Source organism: Notamacropus eugenii, chromosome 1 (genome assembly GCF_028372415.1).
Source record: "Notamacropus eugenii isolate mMacEug1 chromosome 1, mMacEug1.pri_v2, whole genome shotgun sequence".
Classification (NCBI taxonomy): Eukaryota; Metazoa; Chordata; class Mammalia; order Diprotodontia; family Macropodidae; genus Notamacropus; species Notamacropus eugenii.
Genome location: NC_092872.1, coordinates 129,046,801 through 129,070,367, shown reverse-complemented (window position 1 = coordinate 129,070,367; position 23,567 = coordinate 129,046,801). Strand labels below are relative to the sequence as shown.

Sequence of the window (23,567 nt, the reverse complement as noted above, 5' to 3'; positions counted from 1 at the left end):
AAAAACATCTAAAAACCTAAATTTACAAAGCAGATAGATTAAAAGATGATTACTTGAATGAAAAGAAGAAACCTTCTTGGTACATTTGAAATATAATTCAATTTACATAAATAATGTAGAGCAAAGGGAAAAAAACTGCTTATTTTCATTTATTAACCCAATACCATGATTTTTATGCCACATTTATGAAGGTATTCTTCTCAATTTTAAAATTCACAAAGTACGATATATTTCAAATTCAAATTCTCAGGCTTGCATATTTTCTGTTGTTACTCCTATTACTAGCTTTTCCTTAAGACAGGTTCAATTAGCATTTTGATAGATTCTAGCCAGGAACCTTTGATTTTCTATATTAAGTATGTACTGCTAATTCAATTAGTGTAAAGCACTACAACACAAAACCAGGCAATAATAATGGTATCGATCCCTAGCTTTTCCAAAGCTCTTTAAGAGTGTGCACTTTACAAACATTATCTCATTTGACCCTCACAACAATCCAGGAGGTACACAGGCTAGAAGAGTCTCCTCCCTTCCCTTTGGTAAACCAGTTCAACTTTACCCTGAGCCATTTGTATCCTTATCATATCAATGATCATGTCATACCAAGCCAAAACCTTGAATTACTTCCATCATACCCGGATTTTCTTCTTATTTATGTGTTGCTAAATGGAGACGGAGAAAAAAAATCACAAAACCAGATTTACTAGGTCTACATTCATACAACAATCTCAATTGGGCCCTCACTACACTAAAGTACTCCTCTTTAAAATTCCCTTGTTAATTTATCATCCCACTCACTGCAGCAGCTGCAGCAGCTTCTCAAAATTTTCATCCCTCCTCAAACCTCCCTTACACACTCCCTTTCAACACCCTCTTAAGCTGACCAGCCTTGCCTCATTCTTCACTGAAAAAGCTGAGGCTGATTGATGAGAGCTCCCTCCTCTCCAGATGCCTCCTGTTACAATTTCCTCTTTCGATCTCAGCTCCCATGAAGAGGTGTCTCTTCTCTTCACTATATCATACGTTAAGATGGGCTCTGGATACTTTGTAGCCTTCTAATTACAGTCGATCCCATTCCATGTTGTTTTTGTCTAGGAGATCGTCCCCTTAATCTCTCCCACTCTAATTTTCAATCTTTCCTTACTGGCTGCTTCCCTACAAAAATGCCCAAGTCTTTCCCCAAACACACCCTCCAGTGTTGTCCTACACTTCTCCTCCATTCTGTGGCTAACCTCAAGAAAGTCATCTGCCCTCAGTGCCTCCAGCTCCTCTCTTCTAAACCTCTGTAACCTGCTTTCTGACCACATTCTTCAGCTGAAATTGCTTTCTCCAATGTTACCAAAGACCTTCAAACTGCCAAATATAATTAATGGCCTTTTCTTAATCTTTTGTCCAAGGCTGCCTTCTTTTTGCCTTTTATATGCTATCTCATTTGGTAATCTCATCATGGATTCAGTTATTTGTGTCATTTGCTAGAAAACAAATTCTACTCAAAAGGTCAGTCTCAGAAGGTTAGCAGCAACGGGTGGACGTTACAAGAGAGCAGATTTCAGCTTTATATAAATAAAAACTTCCTAGCATGTAGAATTTATTCAAAGTGGAATAAATTGCTTCATAAGATAGTAAGTTTTCAATCAATGGAAATCTTTAAGACAAGACTGGCTAACTGCTTGGCAGGGATGTTACAGAAATTTATGTTTCACATATGACTTGAACCAGGTAACCTGTAGGTGGCTACAGCTAGTTAATACAGTGCTGGACATGGAGTTGGAAAACCTCAAGTTTAAATCTGGCCTCAAATATTCAGTAGCTGTGTGAACCTAGACAAGTCCTTTAACCTATCTGCCTCAGTTTCCTCACCTGTAATACCTATCTCAGGGTTGCTGTGAGAATAAGATGTATTAATATTTATAAAGTGCTTTGCAAAACAAAGTGTTATAAAAAGAATCCCTATAGTCATTGTTATTAGGACCTCCAAAGTACCTTTCAACTTTGAAGATTCTATGATGTTAAAATAAAAGACATTTATTTCATCCCAGATTCACAGTAACCATTTCTGGGAACCTGAAACCTCATCTTTTACTCTTGCTCTGAGTATCACTATCAAGTTGCTACAGCTTAAAACTGCCCCAATATTTTTCAGATACCTGCATTTTTCTAAGACAGCCTTTACCCTACCTTCAAGACTGAATGTTTAGAAATGCATACTTTTAGTGGGCTACTTACCTGTACTGGCTACAGTACAGACTAGGTGTTTTAAGATTAGACCTAAGAGCTATTAAAATCATCTTTATGAGGAGTATATATTATTTTCTGCTCTATGTCAATAGTTTAATTAGTATAGTTCTAAACTGTTTGTTACCTTTGCTAAAATTCAGATGACTTATTGACGGGGTGTCACTCAGTTGCCAAAGTGTTTTAACTTCCTTTTGTCCACTATTTATTTCCACTCTCCATTTTTTTGGAGTCTCGCTAATAAAAGAAAAAATAAGAGAAAATAAAAACCAGGTTTTTATAAAGAAATTATTTCAGGATTATAAATGCTTACCTCTGATAGAAATTTTTTATCACAATTGGTCTGATTGGCAGCTGAAATGTATGTTTCTCATTAAGAGGGTTTCTCTTATAATATATTATGCAAGACCTATAAAAATAAAAGTGAAAAGATTTTTTTAAAAAAAAGTACAGAATAATATCTATTTTAAGATAAATTTCATAAAGTCTAAGTTTTTAAAAACAGCAACTGATTTATAAAAGTTTAAAGGTAAGAAACCACTATAATTTGAAAATAAGAGATAAACTGTTGAACATAAAATCATGCTTAATTCATGAGCCAAAGGGGGAAAAATTAATTATGCCTAGCTAGCTTTAAAATAAAGATACAGAAGAAATGAAGATGTTAGCAAAGAGAGGGAATTAGAGAAACCTCAGAGGACTGACATGATCTGATGCAGACTGAAGTAAGCAAAACCAAGACAGCACTATAACTACAATAATATAAACGAAAATCACTGTCAGACTTATGAGCTGGAATCAACTCAGTAACCAATCACGATTACAGAAGAGTAACAATGAATGTTTCCCACTTCTTGGGGAAAAGGCAATAGACTAGAGAATGTGACATTTTAAAATATAATCAATAATGTGGAATTGTTTAACTACTTACAAGGAAGGGATTTTTTTTGTGAGGTGGGGAAATAGTTAAGAATTGAGTGAGGGAGAAATGAGTAAAAAAAAGAAAAAGAGAGATAATCATTGAACAACAAAGAGAAAGGAAAATGAAGTTCAGCAGGGACAACAATAAGTAGGAAAGGCCTAACTACCGTGTGACATCTGAAATATTAAAAAAATGCACATAGTAGTCCCCTTCTTGTTCATTGTATATGGACATGTTTGCTGATGTCAAATTCGTAATAATAAAAAAATGTTAATAAATGAAGATGTGGAGGGCAAGAATAAAAGACAGAATATAGGAGTAAGAGGAAGGACTGGGACTAGGAAATTAAATAAGAGTTCATAGAGACACACATACACACACCATAAGAACTCATGTCTAAATAGAGATTTATGGTTTGCAAAGTGCTTTCTCTTTACAACAGCCCTGTGAGTCAGGGAATACAACTATTACCACCATTTGGCAGATAAGGAGGAGGGAGGTTAAGATGGGAGATCGCAGATTTCCTGACTCGTAAGTCAAATGCTCTTACAAAACATTTTATTTCCTATCTAATTTTATAAGTATAAGAATCTTTGGAGCGTTTTATTTTTCTTATGTGCAACTGGGAAAACAATCTGCTTTCACCAAAGCAATGAAAGGTAGATTAAAAGGTTCTACTCTGTTTAAGGAATTATCTACCTACATGGAAGCAGGACACTTCTCCCACAACAACAACTCTGAATAATTTTTAGACAAAACAAACATTACAATCTATTTATGTTGCAATGTGACAGTAACAGACTCAGTAATAATAGCTGAATTGGTCATATTACCATCCAGATACACCACAGTAATCAGTCTAATCAAAAGTTATGCTAATAGTTGTCAGAATGATGGGCAGATATAGGCTAAAATATGGTATTAAAACACAACAGTTTGAATTATTTCTGAAGAAAACTAAAGCATTTAATCATAATCCCTTGATTATAGTGACAAAAGTTATCAGAAAATAATGACTACTTACTGTGCTAAAGTAAACAGGATTTCATGTGGAAGTTTAAGGTATACCATGCAACTGATTACGACTTCTAGGATGTGGTGGAGTTTCCTAATACGACGAACTTGTTCTTGAGTATCTAAGGATGTGGAAATAAAGTAATCCTGAAGAGAGAAAAAAGTGGAGTCTTTATAAAAGATCAAGCTAAGTAAAAAAGGCCTAAATTTGGAAGACAGAAGGGAGAAAATAAAGAAAACAGAGAAAGAAAACATATGAATTCAAGCATTATTCTTAAACTAACCATTTTAAACAGTCTAGGTAAAACATTACACGTATTCTAAGCAAAGAGGGAAATTGGCTTCTCAATTAAGAACTGAGAAATAACATGTTGGTCCAAATATAGGCCATCCCCTAAAACAGACCATTTGCCTAAACTGAGGTCTCTATGAAAGAAAAAAAAATATACATAGTCACTGAAAAATAAATTATAGATCATGCTTTTATCCAGTACTTCAGGGGGAAAAAGTATTACCTTTAAATCAGCACAATCCCTTACAACTATAAAACCTGCTGGTCTGAGCAGATCAGAAAGTGGTTTATGGGTATTATAACACCAAAAGGAGAAAGAGAGAGAGAACTACATTTCCAAATGGATGTCCTATCAACATCTTAGATTCAACATAACCAAAAGAGAGTTTATTATCTTTCTTCCAAAACCCACCCCTTCTCTGAACTTCTCTATTTCTGCCAAGGGAACCATCACATTCCTCTAGTCGCTTAGGTTCATAGCCTCAAAATCATCCTTAATCCCAACTCTAACTCTCACCCCATACATTTTAATTAGTTGTCAAATCTTGTTGATTCTACCTTCTCTCAATTCACAAGGCCACTATCCAAGTTCATCACCTTTCATTAGGAGTATTAAAAATAGCCTACAAATTGATATCCCCAATTCCTGTCTTATCCTCTCCAATTTTTCCTCTACACTGCTACCAATTTCATGTCCCTTTTCAAAAACCTCTAGTGGCTTCCTGATGTTTGGCATTTAAAACCTTTTACAATTCAGTCTATCTTTTCAAATTCATTATACACTACTAATTTTTTTTCACATTCTATATAGTACAGTCAACTGGACTATTTATTTCATCTCATCTCCAAGCCTGTGCAGAAGTATTTCCTTGTATGTTGATTAATGTCCCTACCTACATCTTTTAGAATTCCTAAGGTTCCTTAAAAGGTTGACTTAAGAGACATCTCCTACATGAGATCTTTCCAGAACCTCTCAGGTACTAGTGCCTCCTTTGTGACTTTGCAGTTCCTTGTATTTAATATCCTTGTGAAGTTGACAATGGTTACCGTTTTTTTCTTTATAGAAATAAATCAAAAGTACAGGGAATTGGCAAGTTGGTGGTAAAGCCATTTACCCTATTTTCATTCCATGCATTTCTGGTTAGGCTTCTTTCAGAACACACATATTAAATAAAATTAATAATCTGAAATTAGTCCCTCTAAGATTTCACATGTACTATTGTTTTGCACAATAGATGTGGTCCTCAAATTGTACATATAACTGACAAAAGTTTAATGCATGTGTGAAATTTATTTAAATTAATTCTACTGTCAGGCATTTTATAAAAGAATACCTTAATTTACAATGTAAATAAACATACCTTAATTTAGTTTTTCTCTAAGTACAGATTATCATACACACAGTAAACTTTCATTTATCTAAAATTTGGACTGGAAAATTCAAAAACTTTTCTGCACTGAATTTTTTTGAGACAAGTCACATCAAATAACTCAAATCAGAGATACGTTTACAAAAGCAACTGCCAAATCACATCTTAGTACAGAATCATTTTCATCTTTTACACTTTCTACAGCTACCATACTGTATAATCAGATGAATACTCATAATAATGACTTAAAGCAATGCGAGATCCTAAAAAGCAAAACTTACATCATAAACATGTTAAATTCTATTACAATTTTAAGTGTACCTGGCCACATTCTAATTCTTTGAAAACTGGTAATCCATGTACAATGAAAATGGTACTAATGGGACTAGATACTCTATGAGGTCCCTTAAAACTGATATTCTGTGAATCTATGATTTTGTAACTTGATTCCCAACATTCTGGATAAATTGGATTTTCTATACTGAATTTAAGGCAAAGTACTACATATAAATAAACAATACAAAATTATAAAAAGTACAAAGCAACCACAGAATGTCAAACTCACCAAATGGTTTAATGATGCAAGCTCCCGGCCTATTGAGGAAAATTAAATATATATCTGTAACTGGAAAGCATATCCACAAAACAATAAAGTCATAGCTCCTCTAAGCATCAAAATAACTCTCTACATAATCTATTTGTAAATGTTACAATTTTAATGCTCTTCTATGAATTTTTCATATTATTTATTATAGTGAATGTATTTTTAAAAACAAAGATGCTTAAATCAAAAAGGCAGGAAAAAGCAGAATTTTATACTAAATCAAACTACAATTATACAATGCTACTGTTTATCCTTGAAATTATCAGTTTCTGTTTAAAACAGTTTCTAAAAGATTTCAAGCGTGGGATATGTTCAATCAACTCACAAAATATCTTATTAGACAAGAATGACATTTGGAAAGAAAAAAATTAAGTATCTGGTTGGCAATTGAAGATGGTAAAGAGGAAATTAAGAGAAAGGGAACAAATAGCAGACTTACCTATAAAAAAGTTAATGTAATCTCTCTTTATTTTGTCCAAACCAACCTCCAAAAGCATTCGAATTGGAGTGGTACCAGTGAGTGGAACTATATCCATGGCTCCATGGTAAGACTGCTGAATATGTTTACTGAGTAAACCGCTGCTCCCTCTGTGGAGCTAGAAATAAGACATCTCCTTTAGAATATTCCTAAGACATGTTAACATCATCTGTGTGAATGTAAATTCAGTTAAGCAGAAAGCCACAAACATGGATCTAGAAAAGGGCTTGCCTTATGTTTTAATGCACTCTGCTTATGGTTTCATATCCTCCCCTACAACTGGATCATACCTATTCACACACTAGAAATACTGTCCTTTAAAGATCACATTTTTAAAATTACATACACTGAATATGTAAAATATATACATACCCAGGGCTGTACATCCCCACGTCTTAAACACTGCAGGATCAACGTAAAACACTTCACCAAATCTTGGTATGAGGTGACACCTTGAAAACACAAGTTATTCCAATATTCATTGTTGTCATATTTTTGAAGTTGTTATAAAAGAAATCTTTTTTTATCCATGTCAGGTACAAGAATGTGTACTTTGTTAATGAAAAAAAGACACCAAAATGAGTTAAAAATTAATAATTAAAAGATCTAATAAGTTGATAATAAAGGAACCCAGTATCTATTCTCTACTATAAAATGGAATATTAAAACGAATGTAATTCTCACAAGGTGATACAATTAAAAAGAGCCCTGGATTTAGAGTTGGAGAATCTGGGTGAGAATCCTACTCTGTCATGTATTGGTAAACCTTGGTTGACCTTGGTCAGGTCCCTGGATCAGTAAGGCTCCATTTCCTTCTCTACAGAAAGAGTAAATTAGACTAAATGTTTGCTACATAGTAACAGCATACTTACTCATTCTCATTCTGCACCACAACTGCTCAGCAAAATCCAGATCACCTCGTACTGTGAAAAGACACTTAATGGAATCATCAACTGCAGCAGCATCGCATTTTAATACCTGAAAAAGAATTAAACTTCAGAGAATGCTTTTATTTACCAAAAACGTAATGATTTTTAGGTCACTAGAAACAAATGTGGAAAGCTTGCACAACTCACTAAGTTTAGGCAGACAAAAAAAAGTGTATACGGACAGACATCCATATGATACACACTGTGCTGATGTTGTTCAGTCATGTCTTACTTTTCATGACCCCATGGACCTCTGTCCATGAGGTTTGGTAGGCAAATACACAGGAGTGGTTTATTGCTTCCTTCTCCAGTAACAAAAGCTGGCACTTTAACATACCCCATTTATCTTTATAAACATATATTATTACCTTTTAATTTATACTGTATTATATATGTAAAATCATGTTCTATTTACAAAGATGATATATATTTTAGAAATTCATCATACAAATTTATCAGTTGCCTTCTGGGGGGAAAAACAGTAACAGAACAAGCTCTTTAGGAGTAAAGTAACCAGCCAGCCTGATTCCTGGGAAGAACTCCAAAAATGGGGTCAGTGAATAAGGAAGAAAGACCAAGGGCTAACTTTCATTGGACTTTCCAGCTACTCCTATAAGTTTAACCTTCTTAAAACTTTGTAAGGTACCTGTTCTGTTACTTTAAACTCCCACTTTCTGGTATTTAATGGTAGTAACACTCTCTCTCTGCCTCTCCCTCCCTCTCTCTAATAACCAGCACTAACAAAGGAGAAGCTGCTACAACAGATTCATTTGAGATGGCATGAAATCAAAGACTAAGCATACTATGGGATGAGGAATTATCTGAGGAGATTCTTAACAAAAAGTCCACATACCTTGACTTTTTTTGCTGCACTATCAAATCCATCCAGCTTACTCTTTAAATCTAAAAATTGAAAAATGGCATTAATGATTTTCCATCTTGTTCTTTCCTTTCAAAGAAGGAAAATGTTACAATCTGACCCCACCCAGATTAAAACAGTATACTAAAGCTGCTATAATAAATAGTAGTCTAGACCTGGAAGGGACCCTAGAGATCTGATCCAAATCTCCCTCATTTTACAGATGAAGCAGCTGAAGTCTAGAGAGGTAAAGCACTATCCTCAAGACCTAAGTGGCAATAAAAATCAAAGCTACAACTTAGGTCTTCTGACCAGAGTCAGTGTTTCCCCCCAATATATCTTTTATCTGTTTTATAATACACAGTTTCTAAGTATAATACAGTATTATTGCGATGTAACCAAATTAAGTATTAAGAATTTCTGAAACTACCTCTTTTTACCTTTACCACATAACATTACAAAACAGAAGCTTTCTCTTCCTTAACCATGACAAACTTTCTTTATTTTACACGTATAGGGTACTATCACAAAGTCCCGCTCAGACAAACTAACTTAAGTTGAATATACACAAGTGAGTTAGAAATGCAAATACCATTGAGAAATTCCTGAACAAGGTCAACAGATGATTTAGCCTCTGTAGGCTCAGGCCACTCGGTAACACCAGTTGTCAATCCATCAGCCAAAGCCTATTAGCAGAAAATACATGCAAACAACAAATATTAATAACATACCCAACCAAGTGGAGAATTCAAAAGGAAAGTAATTCTTATGCTTAACATAAAACTGTGCTCTATGATACAGTTTGGGGGAAGACCAACATATATGAAACAATTAGAAAACAGTGTGCCTAATAATTATGACCTGGCTACGCATAATTAAATCTTGCATATATCATATAAAATTCCAATTATTAGCAGGCAATTGTTCTCTAGTATTTCATTTGTATTACTTAAAATAGCTCACATTTCTTCCAGAAAGTCCTATTCTGATAGTACTTCATGACATAGAGTTGATTCTGAGTTCCTTAAGACAATTTGTGGGAACTCAGTTCTAGGCTCTACTATACTGGAAAAAAATTTGTGTATAATCCCAGCAACAGACTGTCCAGCATAGCTTAAGTACAGAAAGGCACATCACCAGTAGCTGGTCACTTAGCGTACCCATCCCTTCCAAAAAAGTGGCTTCAGTCTTAGGTGGCCTCCTTCTGCAGTGATGGCACAGTGGTGGTAAAAGAGGTGGTAAAGTGCTAACAATCACAGTTTTTAGACTGTCGGTCAACTTAAACATGGATGTTAATACTCTAAATTTGAGATTCATGAACAATGACCAAAAATTAGAAAAATTCTAAGAACTTGCTAAGATAATATAAATTAAATTAAAATATGGCTTTATGCTTTGTGCTTATTAATACCAACCCCCCAAAAAGAGAATGACACTGGCTAACATATTCCTACCTTCTACCCTACTTAAAATTTTTATGAGAATCATTGAAAGACATTGAAGAATTTAATGAAGTTATATGTGGGGAAAAGGAAAATGATAGTCCAAAACAGACCACATCTTTACTATTACACAGATCACCAAAGTACGTGGAGAACACAATATTCTATGTTTACTGCTTGTATTTTTAAAATCTATTTCTATTAGGCAAAATGTCACCTAAAAGGCATTCTTCCAGTACAGTGTCTCTGGATTTATACTAGAAAATTATTCAAGATTCCTTGTATCATGTAACAGGTTACTTATTCAACAACTTGTAATAGATATTAGCCAAGGCATATATAAGAGCTGTATCCCTGCCAAAAGTGTTTGTCAGTATCAGATAAAAACGCAATGCAGAGGCAAGTTGAAGAGGGATTTTCTATAACATGGTGAGGTTCTCCAGAGGCTCTTGCTTGTGGCTATCACTCTGCTAGTTGCATTGAGCCAGGAAACACTGCCAAGTCTTCTAGAAAGGATCTTGGAACCCCCCTAAAATTTTAACCTAATCATTCATATACCCAAAAACCCAAGTGAATGAAGCATGTCTATGTCCCAGATTATGCCATGCAATTAGATAATCCAAAGAGTTTATTCATTAGTATATACAAATCTAAGACAAACAGTAAATGCGGGAAGTGCTGGGCCCAGAATTAAAACAGAAAGGGATGAGGCTACATTGCTATCAAAATATTGCAGAGCTCCTTTAATGACTCCAAATTTTTTGACAACACTGAAACTATTATGGAAAGCAATTTGGAATTATCTTTAAAAATCACTAAAATCCATACCCTCCCACTCATAGATCAGATTACCAGTCCAAAACCCCAAGGAGGCAAGAAAAAAAGGACCGAAATTCACAGCAGCACTTCTCATAGTACCAAAGAACAAAGTATGTGCCCATTGATTGGGGAATGCCTAAACAAATTGTGAAACATGAATGGATTAGAATACTATGGTGGTATTTAAAAAAAAAAAGATGATTTCAGAATTTTTCAAATTTCTTTTAAGAGATTTCAGAGAAGCACAAGAAGACTTCTATGCACTGATGCAGAGTTAAAGAACCAAGAAAACAATATAAACAATGACTGCAACTAAGAGGAAAAAAATGCAAAATTTAATATTATGTAATTATAATGAATTCAGAGGACTTTAGAAAATATATCTTCTTTCTTTTGGAGGGAAAAGGAATGAGGAAGAAATAGAATACTACTGTCAGACAACTAAAGAAGTGTGTTGGTTCTACTAAATTAAATTCTTTATCTTTGTTACAAAAGATATATAAAACTAATACTAATACTTGTCCAACACTATGGCTATGAGTCAATACTACATTCTCTGGTGAAGAAAAAATGATTATCAGAGAGGTCCATGAAGAGATACATAATGGAGATGAACAGGCTCCAACATAAAAGTAAGAAACCTTCAAGAACTAGAAAATAAATACTATCATCTAGACATGTAGAATGGGAATATGATCTGCATCAGAAAAGGGACCACACAAACTAATAAAATCATACATCTATTGGAATAGAAGCTCACATTTGCATAGCACTTTAATATTTGCAAAGAGTTAAAAACATTTCATCTGGTGCTCACAACCACCCTCGGAAGTAAATGTCACATGACTATCTCCATTCTGTGTAACTTCAGGAGGCTGAGTGACTTGCATAGAGTCACAAGGATGATGACCAAGGTCTCCATGATCAAGCTAAGCATTCTTACTATGCTGCAGAAAGCATGCGCGTACTTTCATATTTTGACAATTGTAACTTTGTCCCCTATGTGAAATTTCAAACATTCGTATGATGGCTTACTGGAAGAGAGGAGTAAAAGAATTTCAATGAGAAATAAATCTTTGTTGAGTGTGTTTGTTAAATCTAGTGTAAGAATCTCATCTATAGGAGAAACAGCAATTTTCATATCAATTAAGGATATTGTGGCAGTGATAATTTCATCGAAATATAAAATGTAAGGAAAATTGCAACTTTCAGGTCAATACTCACAATTAGAAACTTCAGCTCTCTATGCAGATGGTACAAAGGGCTTCTAGGATCTCCAGGCTCCACTCTGATATTCTGAAAATGCCCCATAAGTTTTTAGTACTAATAATCTTACACATCAAGTGTTAAAGTTAGCTACATTTCAAAATCCTCCGTATCCTCCCAAAAAACCCAATAAAAACTGAACCCTATCATTCCACTGCAGTGTACGTGCCTGATGCTGTATAGCCAGAATACACTGCTCATCCCGATTCTCATACCATCCATGGATATTTCAAATATTTCCCAACCCAGGAATACTCCTATGAACCCAAGCCATTACACCCCCCTACCTCGATCTCTTACAAGAATGTTAGGGGCAGCGAGGTGGTGCAGTGAATAGAACGTGGGCCCTGGAATCAGGAGGACCTGAGTTCAAATGCAGCCTCATACACTTGATACTTACTAGCTGTGTGACCTCGGGCAAGTCACTTAACCTCAACTGCCTTGCCTTCCCTCCTCCAAAAAATAGAGAATGATGTTATAAACTGTTTCTCCCCCCACCTACAATCAATCAAGTACCTAAATTACTAGAATAATTCTTTTTACATGCTCTTCTGTATTTTCATTGAATTTCAAAAGGCTACAAGATATGAGAAAAGACTAGTAATATCAGGTCTCAATATTTAAAATCAGTCATAAAATCTCAAACCATTTTTAATAGTCTCCCTTCCTAAAAGCCTGGCTCACCTAGTCCCACATTAACATTTCTAAATTCCAGCACCTACTGTCCTCTTTAAAGAAGAGCAGAGAGGGGGAAAAAAAGAAAGGGAAGATCCTTTTCTTTTGTATTTATGATTACTTTCAGAAACTCCCATCAATTAATGGAAGGTTCTCAAAAAGTGAAATTTTAGCATTATGAAAATTATATTTTATTATTTAAAGGAATTTAAAATATGATTTCTTACCAATACTGAAGCAGAAGTGAGAGGAGGTGTTTGCAGAAGCTCATCCACAGGACTCCATGAAATATCCAAACCAATAGTAGTGTGTGAAAAGGGAATTGTCTCATCTAAGGGAGTAGATTTAAACAGCTCATACTGAGCAAAACCCCTAGTTGTTACCTGAAAAGATAAGCCTATATTAATCAGATAATTAAGAGCAAAGTCCACATAAATAAGAGACTAGTAACAGAAAATACTTAATTTCTTCCTTAAGGATACCAAAATCAGACACAATACTGGAAAATGTCCTAGAGGAAGATAACAACTTTACAACTATTCTATCTACTAGTAAAGAAACATTTTAAGTTTTCCTCCTAGACTACAAGTCATTATGAAAATTTACATTATGAAAATAGTGTCAATTAGAAATTTAACAATAAAAGCTTCCACAGAAAGATCTGTATGTGTACATACAGAGTCCCTAGTTTTAAATAAAAACTTTAAAATAACAGACAATTGTTGTAACAATTAAAATACATACCGTAGATGACTTATGTCTTTTCAGGTGCGAACTTTTCAAATCTTCAAGACTTACAGAAGAGGTTTTGTCAGGTGTTGGACCTGGGGGGGGGGGGGGGCGTGTGGAAGAGGGAGGAGAGGGGTTGAGGTGGAATTAAAGATTAAAATCCCAATTCAGGTTTACAACACTTAAAAAAAAAAAAGACCAATATTTCAAGGGAATGTGGATCCATAACACCGGATTTGGAGATATAGGACCAAATGTTTAGAGTAGAAACAGAGCTTAAAAAGTCATCCAACCTCCTAATTTTACAAAGTAGGAAATTAACGCACAGAGGTTAGGTAACTTACCCTGGTTTAAAAGTTGGCAGAAATTGTTAGAGGCAGGATTAGAGAACCTGGGTTTAAATTGTGGTTCTGCTTTTTATAAACTATGGGACCTTTTCTATATTAACCTCTCAAGGCTCCAGTTTCCTAACATATAAAATGAGGGAGATGGAAAAGATGACCTATAAGGTCTCTTATAAAAGTCTAGGATTCTGAAAAATTTTTCTAAGTCAAAATTAGTATTTCACTTCCACCAAGACTATCACACTATGAAAGGAATTAAACCCTTAAATTTTTTGTATTTTAATTGCTATGGACAAGACATTTTTCAGAGATGGTTCACAGCTTGAAATAAGTGAAATCTGAACATGTATCACCACTAATAATTATCACTGAGTGCTTACTGTGAGATTGGCATGACAATTATAGTCAATTTTTCTCACCTTTCAAAGTTCTAAAAAAAATTTATTAGTAAACTTTTAAGGCTATTCATAGCATGGTTAATACATGCATTTAAAAGGTTACAGTTAAAAGAACTCTAGATTTTTGGGGGGGAGAGGGGAGGAGGGGAAGTTTGGTTTTTTTGCAAGATAACTTTATTATATATTTAAAAGGAATAGCAAATTATATGTAACAGACTTAATAGTTTAATGTGCAATTATCTTTTTTATTGCACAATATTATGGGAAAAAAGTTCTTTTTTTCATAATTTTTAAAAAATTATTCTTACTTATTTTTAGTTTTCACAAGATTGAGTTAAAAATTTTCTGCCCATCTCTCCCTTCCCCCCACCCCAACATGCATTCTGATTACCCCTTCCCCCATCTGTCCCTCCTTCTATCACCTTCCCCTACCTTTCTCTTATCCCCTTCCCTTCTATTTTCCTGTAGGGAAAGACAAATTTCTACATCCCATTGCCCACATGTCTTTATTTCCCAGTTGCACGTAAAAACAATCTTTAACATTCGTTTTTAAAACTTTGAATTGTACATTCTTTCCCTTCCTCCTTCTGCACCTACCCTCATTGAGAAGGCAAACAATTTGTTATAGGTTATACATGTGCAGTCATGCAAAACACCTCCGTAAGAGTCACGTTGTATTTCCCTCCATTCTATCCCGCTCCCCCATTTATCCTATTCTCTCCTTTGACCCCATCTCTCCTCAAAAGTGTTTGCTTCTGATTACCCCCTCCTCCCTTTGCCCTCCCTTCTATTATCCCCCCCTCCTCATTCCCTTCTCCCCTACTTTCCTGTAGGGTAAGACAGATTTTTCATGTCCAATTGAATGTGTATGTTATTCCCTCCTTAAACCAAACCCTATGAGTAAGGTTCACTCATTCCCTCTCCCCTGGGGGGGAGTTTAATACTAATTCCAATTCCATTCGCATGCAGTGCCCTCTAAAGTGATAAGTACTTCAAAACCCCTAAGATCTCACCTTTACATGTGACCACTTGTAAGACAATTCCTGTTATGCCTTTCTTTGTTCTAATAGGTTCAGCACCTAGCCAACAGGTACTTTCAGGATCTGAGCTGTCACATTTTACCCATAAGGGAGGAAGAGGCTTAACGGGCCCTTTAATCTTCAAATGGGTCATATTAGGATTTTGTGTCATGGTGTAAAGTCCAATCAGCTGCCTGAAAACATAATTTCAAAGATGTTTAGGTATAGACTGGGGTTCAAGCTGAAAATTATAATTCCTGCAAATCCTATGTGCTAGATCATAAAGCATTTTATTTTAAGCTTATAGAAAATAACTTTCTTTAAGAATAGCTTTTTGTATACCAGCGCCTAGCATCCAGAGGTGCCAGGGAGATGGTCAATGCTGACTATCTTTTCTTTACAACAGCAATAAGAAATAGTGTTAGTGAACAAACGTTCCAGGCGAGTAAAAAGAGTAAATCATGAAACCATTAAATTCTCCCTAAAAGAGAAGAGGGGCAGGAAAGGGGCATTAAAATGTAATCAAGACTTTTTTTTCGTTAAGAGGAATACTTGTCATATTTTCCACCCATATTTGGAAAATTGGTGTAAATTATTACTACTGGAAAAACAGAAGTACAGATTGTCCTTGACTTTGTTCACATCTGTCATTTCAGAAGCAAAGATATATCGGGTGTGCAAATTGCATACTGTTAGGTATGGTCATTGTCTTAGTTGGCAAATTGTTTTTCTTTCTCATCATAAGAGTCACTCAGAATGGTTTAGATGAAAATGACTGGAATTTTAAAAGGGGATCAATAAAACTTTAAAAACTAAATTTTAAAATTTTAAGCCCCACAAAATAACATGGGTAAAATTTATTAATTAACAAGGTTACCAATTATAGTGGAAAGAACACTGAAGAAAAACTGGGTTTGATTCCTGGCTCCGACACTTTCTTGAAAATGAACAAGTTAATTAATCACTCTGAGCCAGTCTCCTCATATCCCAGATGGTTTTAATACTTGTACTACTAAGTCATATATGGTTGTTGGGAAAAGCACTTTGAAAACTGCAAAGTTCTCTATCAATGTGAGTTATTATTCCTATATTCTTTTACTCCTGAAATTATTTTAGGATCAATAACAACACATTTTTAAAAAGTTCCCTCCTTCAAAAAAAATTTTTAAAAAGAAACTCACCTGGCTCTCTTAACAGGTAAAGCAAGTGGTCCAAAATTTCCATTCATGCGAAAATCAGAAATAACTGATTCTTCAGACTGTGATTCTTCTGTACGGTCCATTTCTTTTTCTTTTGAACGCTTTCACAAATATTTTTAGCATTAGATTTAAGGGTCATAATTAAGACAACACAGCTGACTTTATTAAAACTATTAATAACTGAGGAAAACATTATCATGGATATCCAAAGACAGAAAAAAGGGCCACTACTTAGCACACGAAGCAAAGGTACCTGATATAAAGACTCAAACCTATAGCTACAAAACAGTTGATTGTCCAGATAACCCTGCTGACAGGACCATTACTCACTTTCCAAGAATCCACTACCTATTTTTCCTACAGCCACCACAAGAAAAAGGAGCACTCTTATATGGAAGGACTATATCCTTTCCTGCTCCCTTCTTTTCACACCAACCATTTCCACTGCTACCACCTGAGACTTAAGGGGACCCCCTCTTTTGGCTCTAAGACAGCAGCTTTCCCCTCTTTATCTGTACACCCTCAGTCACATGCCACTGTGCTTGTCATTTGAAGCTCAAGAAGTGACTTTATCAGCATAGAAAAATGATCAAAGTACAAACTACACTATTTCATCCTCAGTCCGTGTTTCTGCCAATGTCAACATCCATTCCACCAATAAAGACTGTGACTCCCTTTTCAACCACAGCAGTGAGTTAAGTTTAAGCAGTTGTATAGCCAACAAATTTATCACATTGTGACCAACTTTCTCATAAGCTAGCCGATCTAAACTGTGTTAGGTTGATCTTTGGATGATAGATGTAGCCCTACACCTACCCATCATCGAAGGCATTACAGATCGGTAGGACATACCTGAGCTTGTGCTGCACTGAGAGTCTCTGAAGACCCAAGGATTCCACTTTACCATGATAAAGAATCAGAACTGAACTTCAGTACAAGATAAAGATAAAATATACTCAATAAGTAAGTAACAGGTACATAGTATGGTCACAGAATTGAGCCTTGCTGACTTAATAAATTTTAAAAGCATTTCAGTTCTGAGTTCCTCCAAGTTCTTCAAAATCAACCCTTTCTTGCCCAACTTTGTGACTTCCCAAGAACTGTGGCTTTTGTTCAGTTCCATCTGTCATCAAGAATATTACTCCTTCCTCTGATAGACTTCCCTATTGCTGATTTCCCATATCAATCTCAAATGGCTTGGGAGGATTCTAACATACCTATGCATATGATAAAACACCAGAAGTCCCTGGTGAGGGAAATGAAAATGTTAATGGCAGGAAAAACCCTGGAATAGAAATCTGGAGATTTAAGCTCTAGACCCAACTAGACTCCTGTCGAACTATGACTCAGGACAAGTTATTTTGCCCTAGGGACCACCTGCAAAATAAGGGAGGTATGACTACATAGACTTCTAAAGTTCCTTTCATCTCTCGCTACAGCTCCTTTATTGAGGTCTCATGGTTGGTTTTGTCTCCTACAGGATGGTGTAATGGACACCATGGAACAGATAGACTTGGAGGCAGGAAGCCATGGTTTAGATCCAGCCTGACATTTACTGGCTATGTGACCTTGAGCTAGGCACTTATCCTCACTGTAAAATTGGTGAATTGGACTAACACCCTTCAAGGTTTCTTCCAGGTCTACTTCTATGAGCTTAAGATCCCTAAGCTCAGGTTAAATTATAATCGAGACAGTTACCAATGCCTCCAAAAAGCATTCTTCCTGGTCACTGATCCTAAGTGTCTCCATGAACTCTCTTTTTACCGTTAGCTGCTAACTAGCCTGTCCTTATGTAATCCTTACTGATTCTGATTCTTCACATTTTTTTAATCACTGTTCCCTAGCCCTGGATTCAATCCCTTCTTTCAACCATAATTATTTTCTTCCTCATCCATTTACTGACCACAAGTATTTCTAAAATTCCCTCACTAACACAATACGATCTAAGATAGCTCCTGTTACAGCAAAAATAATACACATTAAAGATACACAGTTACAACATGCAGGGGAATATATCACAGTGCAACTATGTTCCTAATGCTCTGAACCAGCTGTATCCCAGTGCCTCCCCATTCATGGGGAAATCAGAAATAACTGAGTACACTAGCTGACAATTAGCTCCACTTCTTTGCATTCTGAGGAAGAGTTACCTAACATGAAGTCTAGTCCTGGTATGGGCTTGTAAATGTTAGCTCCCATGGCACCCAAACAATAATAATGCTATTTTGCGTTTTTGAAGTATTTAATGCTTTTCAAGTGACCATTTCAATAGGAATTTTCAAAGAAAATGTATATTTGACTGCTTTGCCCTCCCCACAGAAATATTAACACTAAAATAAATGTACTCCAATAAAAACAAAGTAGTTTACATTTGATCTTACTTCTCACAAGTCTACACTATTTTCTAACTCCTCTGAATTTTCCATCAGACCCCAGAAAGCTCACTATTGGGAACACTTCATCTTCAAATATCACATCAGCCTTGAAACTCTACCTCAGTTTCTCTGATGGAAACATGGAGTCATGAGGGAGGTTCTTCATCTTGGAACACTTTAATTTTCATTTAGTTGAACTACTTTGCTAAGTCTGACGTTCCCATTAGGCCGCTACTCCTGCTTGGGTTCCTTCTTTCCTACTCCTCCTTTTCATCTTTCTTTTGCGGACTATCTTCCCCCACTGGAATGCAAGATTGTTGAGGGCATATTTGTGTCCTTAGCACTTAGCACAGTGTCTAATGCAGAGTAAGTGTACAATAAATCCTGATGAATCTAGAACTATATGAACGAGGTCAGGGTAAGATCAATTAACTATAAAAGGAGAAAACAAATTGTTCCAGTTGTAAAGCAGTATGTAATGATAATGACTTCCAAATATTATCTGTGCTCTCCTAATTGCTCTCAGTTCTCCATAACTAGCCTCCCCAGGCTCACCATGCTGCTGCTAGACATGTTAGTCAGTTACTTTATGGCTCAATTCACCAGCCCTGGGCCTTCCCAGGCCCAAACACCCTGACCTGGTCACCACTTCCCTGTATGTGCTGTCTTACTGACACTCTAAGTTTCTGAGTTGGCATTTTCATCCCCCAGCACTTAGCAAAGTATTTAGCACATCATAAGTGCTTAACAAATTTTTTCATTAATTCATATTTACGTAAAGCTTTACAATAACAAAAAGCTATCCAACTCACTCCTTAAAATAACCTTATGAGATAGATAGTTCAAATAAAATTACCCCCCCCATCCCCACCCCTCCATGCCAGGGAGCTTGAGTGATTTGCTTAACACACCTTGCAAATGACAGCTTCAACTCAAACTTAAAACTCCAAGTTCAAAATGCTATCCACTATACCACTCAGTATAGAAATATCAGTGTCCTGGAAATTTATCCTGCCTTAATAACAGTCAAAATGCACAAATAAAAGGAAAACTTTAAGTTAAATATCTATGAATAAGAATATGGAGTCACTATTTACTGAAGGGAAGATGTGAAATCTGCAGCACATTTGTGAACATTGCCCAAGTGACTACGTGATCATTAAAAATTAAACAAAAACCCAGTCCCACTTACCACTTTCTCCATAATAAATCTCACGCCATATTTACTTCCAAAACCTTCCAAAGAATTTGTCCGATTTTCAGTAATCAATTTCACTTGGACATCAGTCTATCAAAAATAGGAAATTATACTCACATAAGTTGAGTAAATACACATTACTCTAAGGAACTCTAATGTCATACAGTAAAATTCTATTTCCACACATTTTAACATAAATATCAGTTCTATGAAAGGAAAAGCAGAAGAGGACTTGAATGAGGTTTACAAGTATTTTATGGAAGCTGCATGGTAGAGTAAGAAGAATGATGAATTAATTAGGAGTCAGAAAATCTGGACTCTGGTATTAGCTCTGCCACTAACTACCTGTGCATGATTTTCAAACAAATCACTTCACCTCTCTTGGTTTGCTTCCAAATCTATAAACGAAAAGATAAAACTAGATTATCTCCAATAATACTTATTTTAAAGCATCTCTTGCTCAAGCTCATCATTGTATCTTGTATATTCTTAATTTTCTCCACATCAACATCAATGCTTTAAAAGCTTTGTAAAATCCATTACAACTCTCCCTCTAACTCATTTTGGATTTGCTATCTTTACCACAAAATTAGTAGCCATTCTTTAAGTATTGTATAATTTAGGACTTTAAAACATCTCTTATAAAACTAATACATAATCTAGCTGATTCACTAACTATATGATGAATACATGTGCATACATGTTCATAAAGACAAATCTGAAAGCTCCCTGAAGACCTCAATACTGCCTACTTTACACATTTTATTTTTTTAACTTTCAGCAGCAAAAAACAAAGCTTGACTGATAAAATCCTAAGAGTAAATCCCGATGAATTATTCCCCTAATGGGGCATTAAGGAGAAGAGAGGAAAAAGGATGGGTATGTTTTACCATCTGATCAATGCTTCAAATACGTATGAACTGAACATTTGCATTTTAAAATATCTTTCATGGAATAACCTTGGCTTTTATCCAACTCATAAGAATAAGCATTTCAATCCATAAAAAGGCTATAGAATTAAATTATTCCATTTACATTCTAGGTTAGAGTATATTGTACAATTATTGAAAACTAGGAAGACCACTGTCTATCACCTACTTTTCCTAAGCTAGCACGAATGGATCATGAAGTTCACAATGTGAAAATGATTAAATTAAAAATGACCATCTCTCATACAGCTACATTAAGTAAAACTATACAAATCCCTGAAGCTGATATGCAGTATTTTCCCTTGAGATATACAAATGGTGGGTATTTGTTAACATGTATATATACAATGTTAAATAATTTTAGGTATGAAGGTTGAAAAGTACAATAAATAACATTATACCTCATAGAAAAATGGATCTTTCTTTACTTCTTCCATTGCTCTGAAACACAGAATGGTTAAGATGAAATTAAGTTGACTGTCAGAATAAAAATAATTCATATTACTATAAAGATTTAAGGTTTATAAAATACTTTCCTTAGAAATGGTAGGCAGCTAGGTGGTACTGTGCATGGAAAACTTTTCAAAGCCAGTTAGAACTAAGCTGAAATTTGGCCTCAGACACTTACTAGGTATATGACCCTGAGCAGGTCACTTTACCTCTGTATTGTCTCAGTTTCTTCAACTGTAACATGGGGGTATTAGTATTACCTACTTTCCAAGGTTGTTCTGAGGATCAAATGAGATCCTTGTAAATTGTCTAGCACAGTGCCTGGTAGAAGGCACTTAACAAAACACTTGATTCCTTCTATGCTATATCCCAAAGAGATCAAAGAAAAAAGAAAAGGACGGATAAAAGCAGCTCTTTTGTAATAGCAAAGAACTAGAAATTAAGAGGGTGCCCATTACCTGGATATCATCTAAATAAAGTATGCTATCTGAATGTAAAAGAACATGTTAATATCATAAGAAATTACAAAAGGGACAGGTCAAAGAAACCTAGGAAAACCTGTAGGAATTAAAGCAGAATGAAGTGATTAAAACCAGAACAATTTATACAACAATACTGCAAAGAGAAATTATCATGAAAGACATAATTGCCAACGAATGCAATTATGCCTTGGCCATAACCGACCAATTTGGGAATTTTTTTTTTTTTGCTTGACTTTGGGTATTTGTTAAAAGGATTCTTCTTTTTCCCCAAAGTGTGTGGAGGGGATGAGAGGGAGAAAAAAAAATTAATGCTTGTTAATAAAAAATAACTTTTTAAAAGCAGTCAAAACAACAACAGTCTTGTTACTTTAGGTACAATGTTTTCTATTACTCCATTTTACGTATCCAGTTACTTTTAACGTTCAAAAGTTAGAAATATTTTTCATCCCTGGACAAAAGACTAAGCAAAGGAAAATAGGCAGGGTGCCACCGGCAGGCTTGACTTGGTTAACAGGAGAAAAAAAAAGAAAAATATTAGATGGGCAAAAACCAAAAATAAAAAAAATGGTATAAATATGATTTAAAGTAACCTGAAACCCACACACATCCCAGATGCCGTTTTGGGCAAGGCAGGAAAGGGACATTTTAGTCAAAAAGGAAGAATCTAGCAGCTCGAAGTCTTTTTGATGACGCCAGGCCACCTGACACTACAGCCTGGGGGGCACCGTCAGAACCCCCTATGGAAAACAAGCCGCTTCCAGGTACGACTACCCAACTGGCGCACTGCTTCTTACCAGGAAGACCCTTCCAGTTCTAAACACTCGGATAAATGTGTCTCCAACCCTCCCCCTGGACCGGACCGCCCCCCGGACCGGGCCGCTAAGCAAGGACAATGGAGCAGCAGCTGCGCAGCTCTTAATCCTGCAGACTCTCCGGAATGCGGGCTGCCGGAGGCCCCCACCCTTCGGGGGCCGACGGGGGGCCCGCAGAGGGGGGGCTGGGCCGGGCCAGGCCTGCAAAGACAAGCAGGGCGGCATCCGCCCAGGGCCCCCCCCCAGCCTTGCCACAACGTCCAGGCAGAGGCTTCGTACTGTGGGGCCCGGCGGGGAAGGACAAAGAAGAGCCCCGCAGGAGGGGGAGGGGCGGCCGGGCCCAGCGCGGGGTCCGTCCTCAGCGCCCCACCCGAGGCGCAAAGCCCAACGGGGCGGAAGGCGCAGCGAGGCCACACGGTTTGGGGAGACAACTCACTTAATGAGCAGGTCGTACAGGCCCGAGGCCGCCAGGTTCACGTTGGGCAACATCGCGTCTGCAGAAGCGCGGAACTCCCAGGCCACGTCTGCACTCAAGTGTGCAGCGAGTCCCTGACGTCACAGGGTCATGACCCGCTGCGCCCCGCCGGACTACATTTTGTCCTGAAGGGAACCGAAGCGTCTTCTCCGCTAATTTTTTAAATAACTTTCATGCCATTCAATGCGTTTTCTTATTTAAATAATATCTCCTTCAAGAATTGAAAAAATAAATACGAATTACTTTGAGGAA

At 36.1% G+C, this 23,567-nt stretch overlaps 1 protein-coding gene across 4 annotated transcripts in view; it reads right to left on the bottom strand.

The window, feature by feature from the left end:
- ZWILCH (zwilch kinetochore protein) overlaps positions 1 to 23,567 on the bottom strand; it is a 27,543-nt gene extending 3,976 nt beyond the window's left edge. For 2 of the 4 annotated variants that reach the window (XR_011968155.1, XR_011968156.1), the window contains exons 1-18: positions 23,277 to 23,567; positions 21,498 to 21,537; positions 20,162 to 20,257; positions 16,577 to 16,695; positions 15,390 to 15,589; positions 13,650 to 13,729; positions 13,133 to 13,288; positions 12,189 to 12,260; positions 9,296 to 9,389; positions 8,698 to 8,747; positions 7,788 to 7,893; positions 7,288 to 7,367; positions 6,877 to 7,033; positions 6,399 to 6,427; positions 4,182 to 4,318; positions 2,549 to 2,644; positions 2,363 to 2,472; positions 604 to 662 (exon numbers count right to left, since the gene is read on the bottom strand). Coding sequence is in view for 2 of the 4 variants with exons in the window: in XM_072614599.1 (XP_072470700.1) it covers positions 2,363 to 2,472; positions 2,549 to 2,644; positions 4,182 to 4,318; positions 6,399 to 6,427; positions 6,877 to 7,033; positions 7,288 to 7,367; positions 7,788 to 7,893; positions 8,698 to 8,747; positions 9,296 to 9,389; positions 12,189 to 12,260; positions 13,133 to 13,288; positions 13,650 to 13,729; positions 15,390 to 15,589; positions 16,577 to 16,695; positions 20,162 to 20,257; positions 21,498 to 21,537; positions 23,277 to 23,329 (1,675 nt within the window). In the remaining 2 variants the exon portion in view is untranslated. The remainder of the gene's footprint in view (positions 1 to 603; positions 663 to 2,362; positions 2,473 to 2,548; positions 2,645 to 4,181; positions 4,319 to 6,398; positions 6,428 to 6,876; positions 7,034 to 7,287; positions 7,368 to 7,787; positions 7,894 to 8,697; positions 8,748 to 9,295; positions 9,390 to 12,188; positions 12,261 to 13,132; positions 13,289 to 13,649; positions 13,730 to 15,389; positions 15,590 to 16,576; positions 16,696 to 20,161; positions 20,258 to 21,497; positions 21,538 to 23,276) is intronic. The other 2 variants (XM_072614599.1, XM_072614609.1) reach the window with 1 other exon arrangement.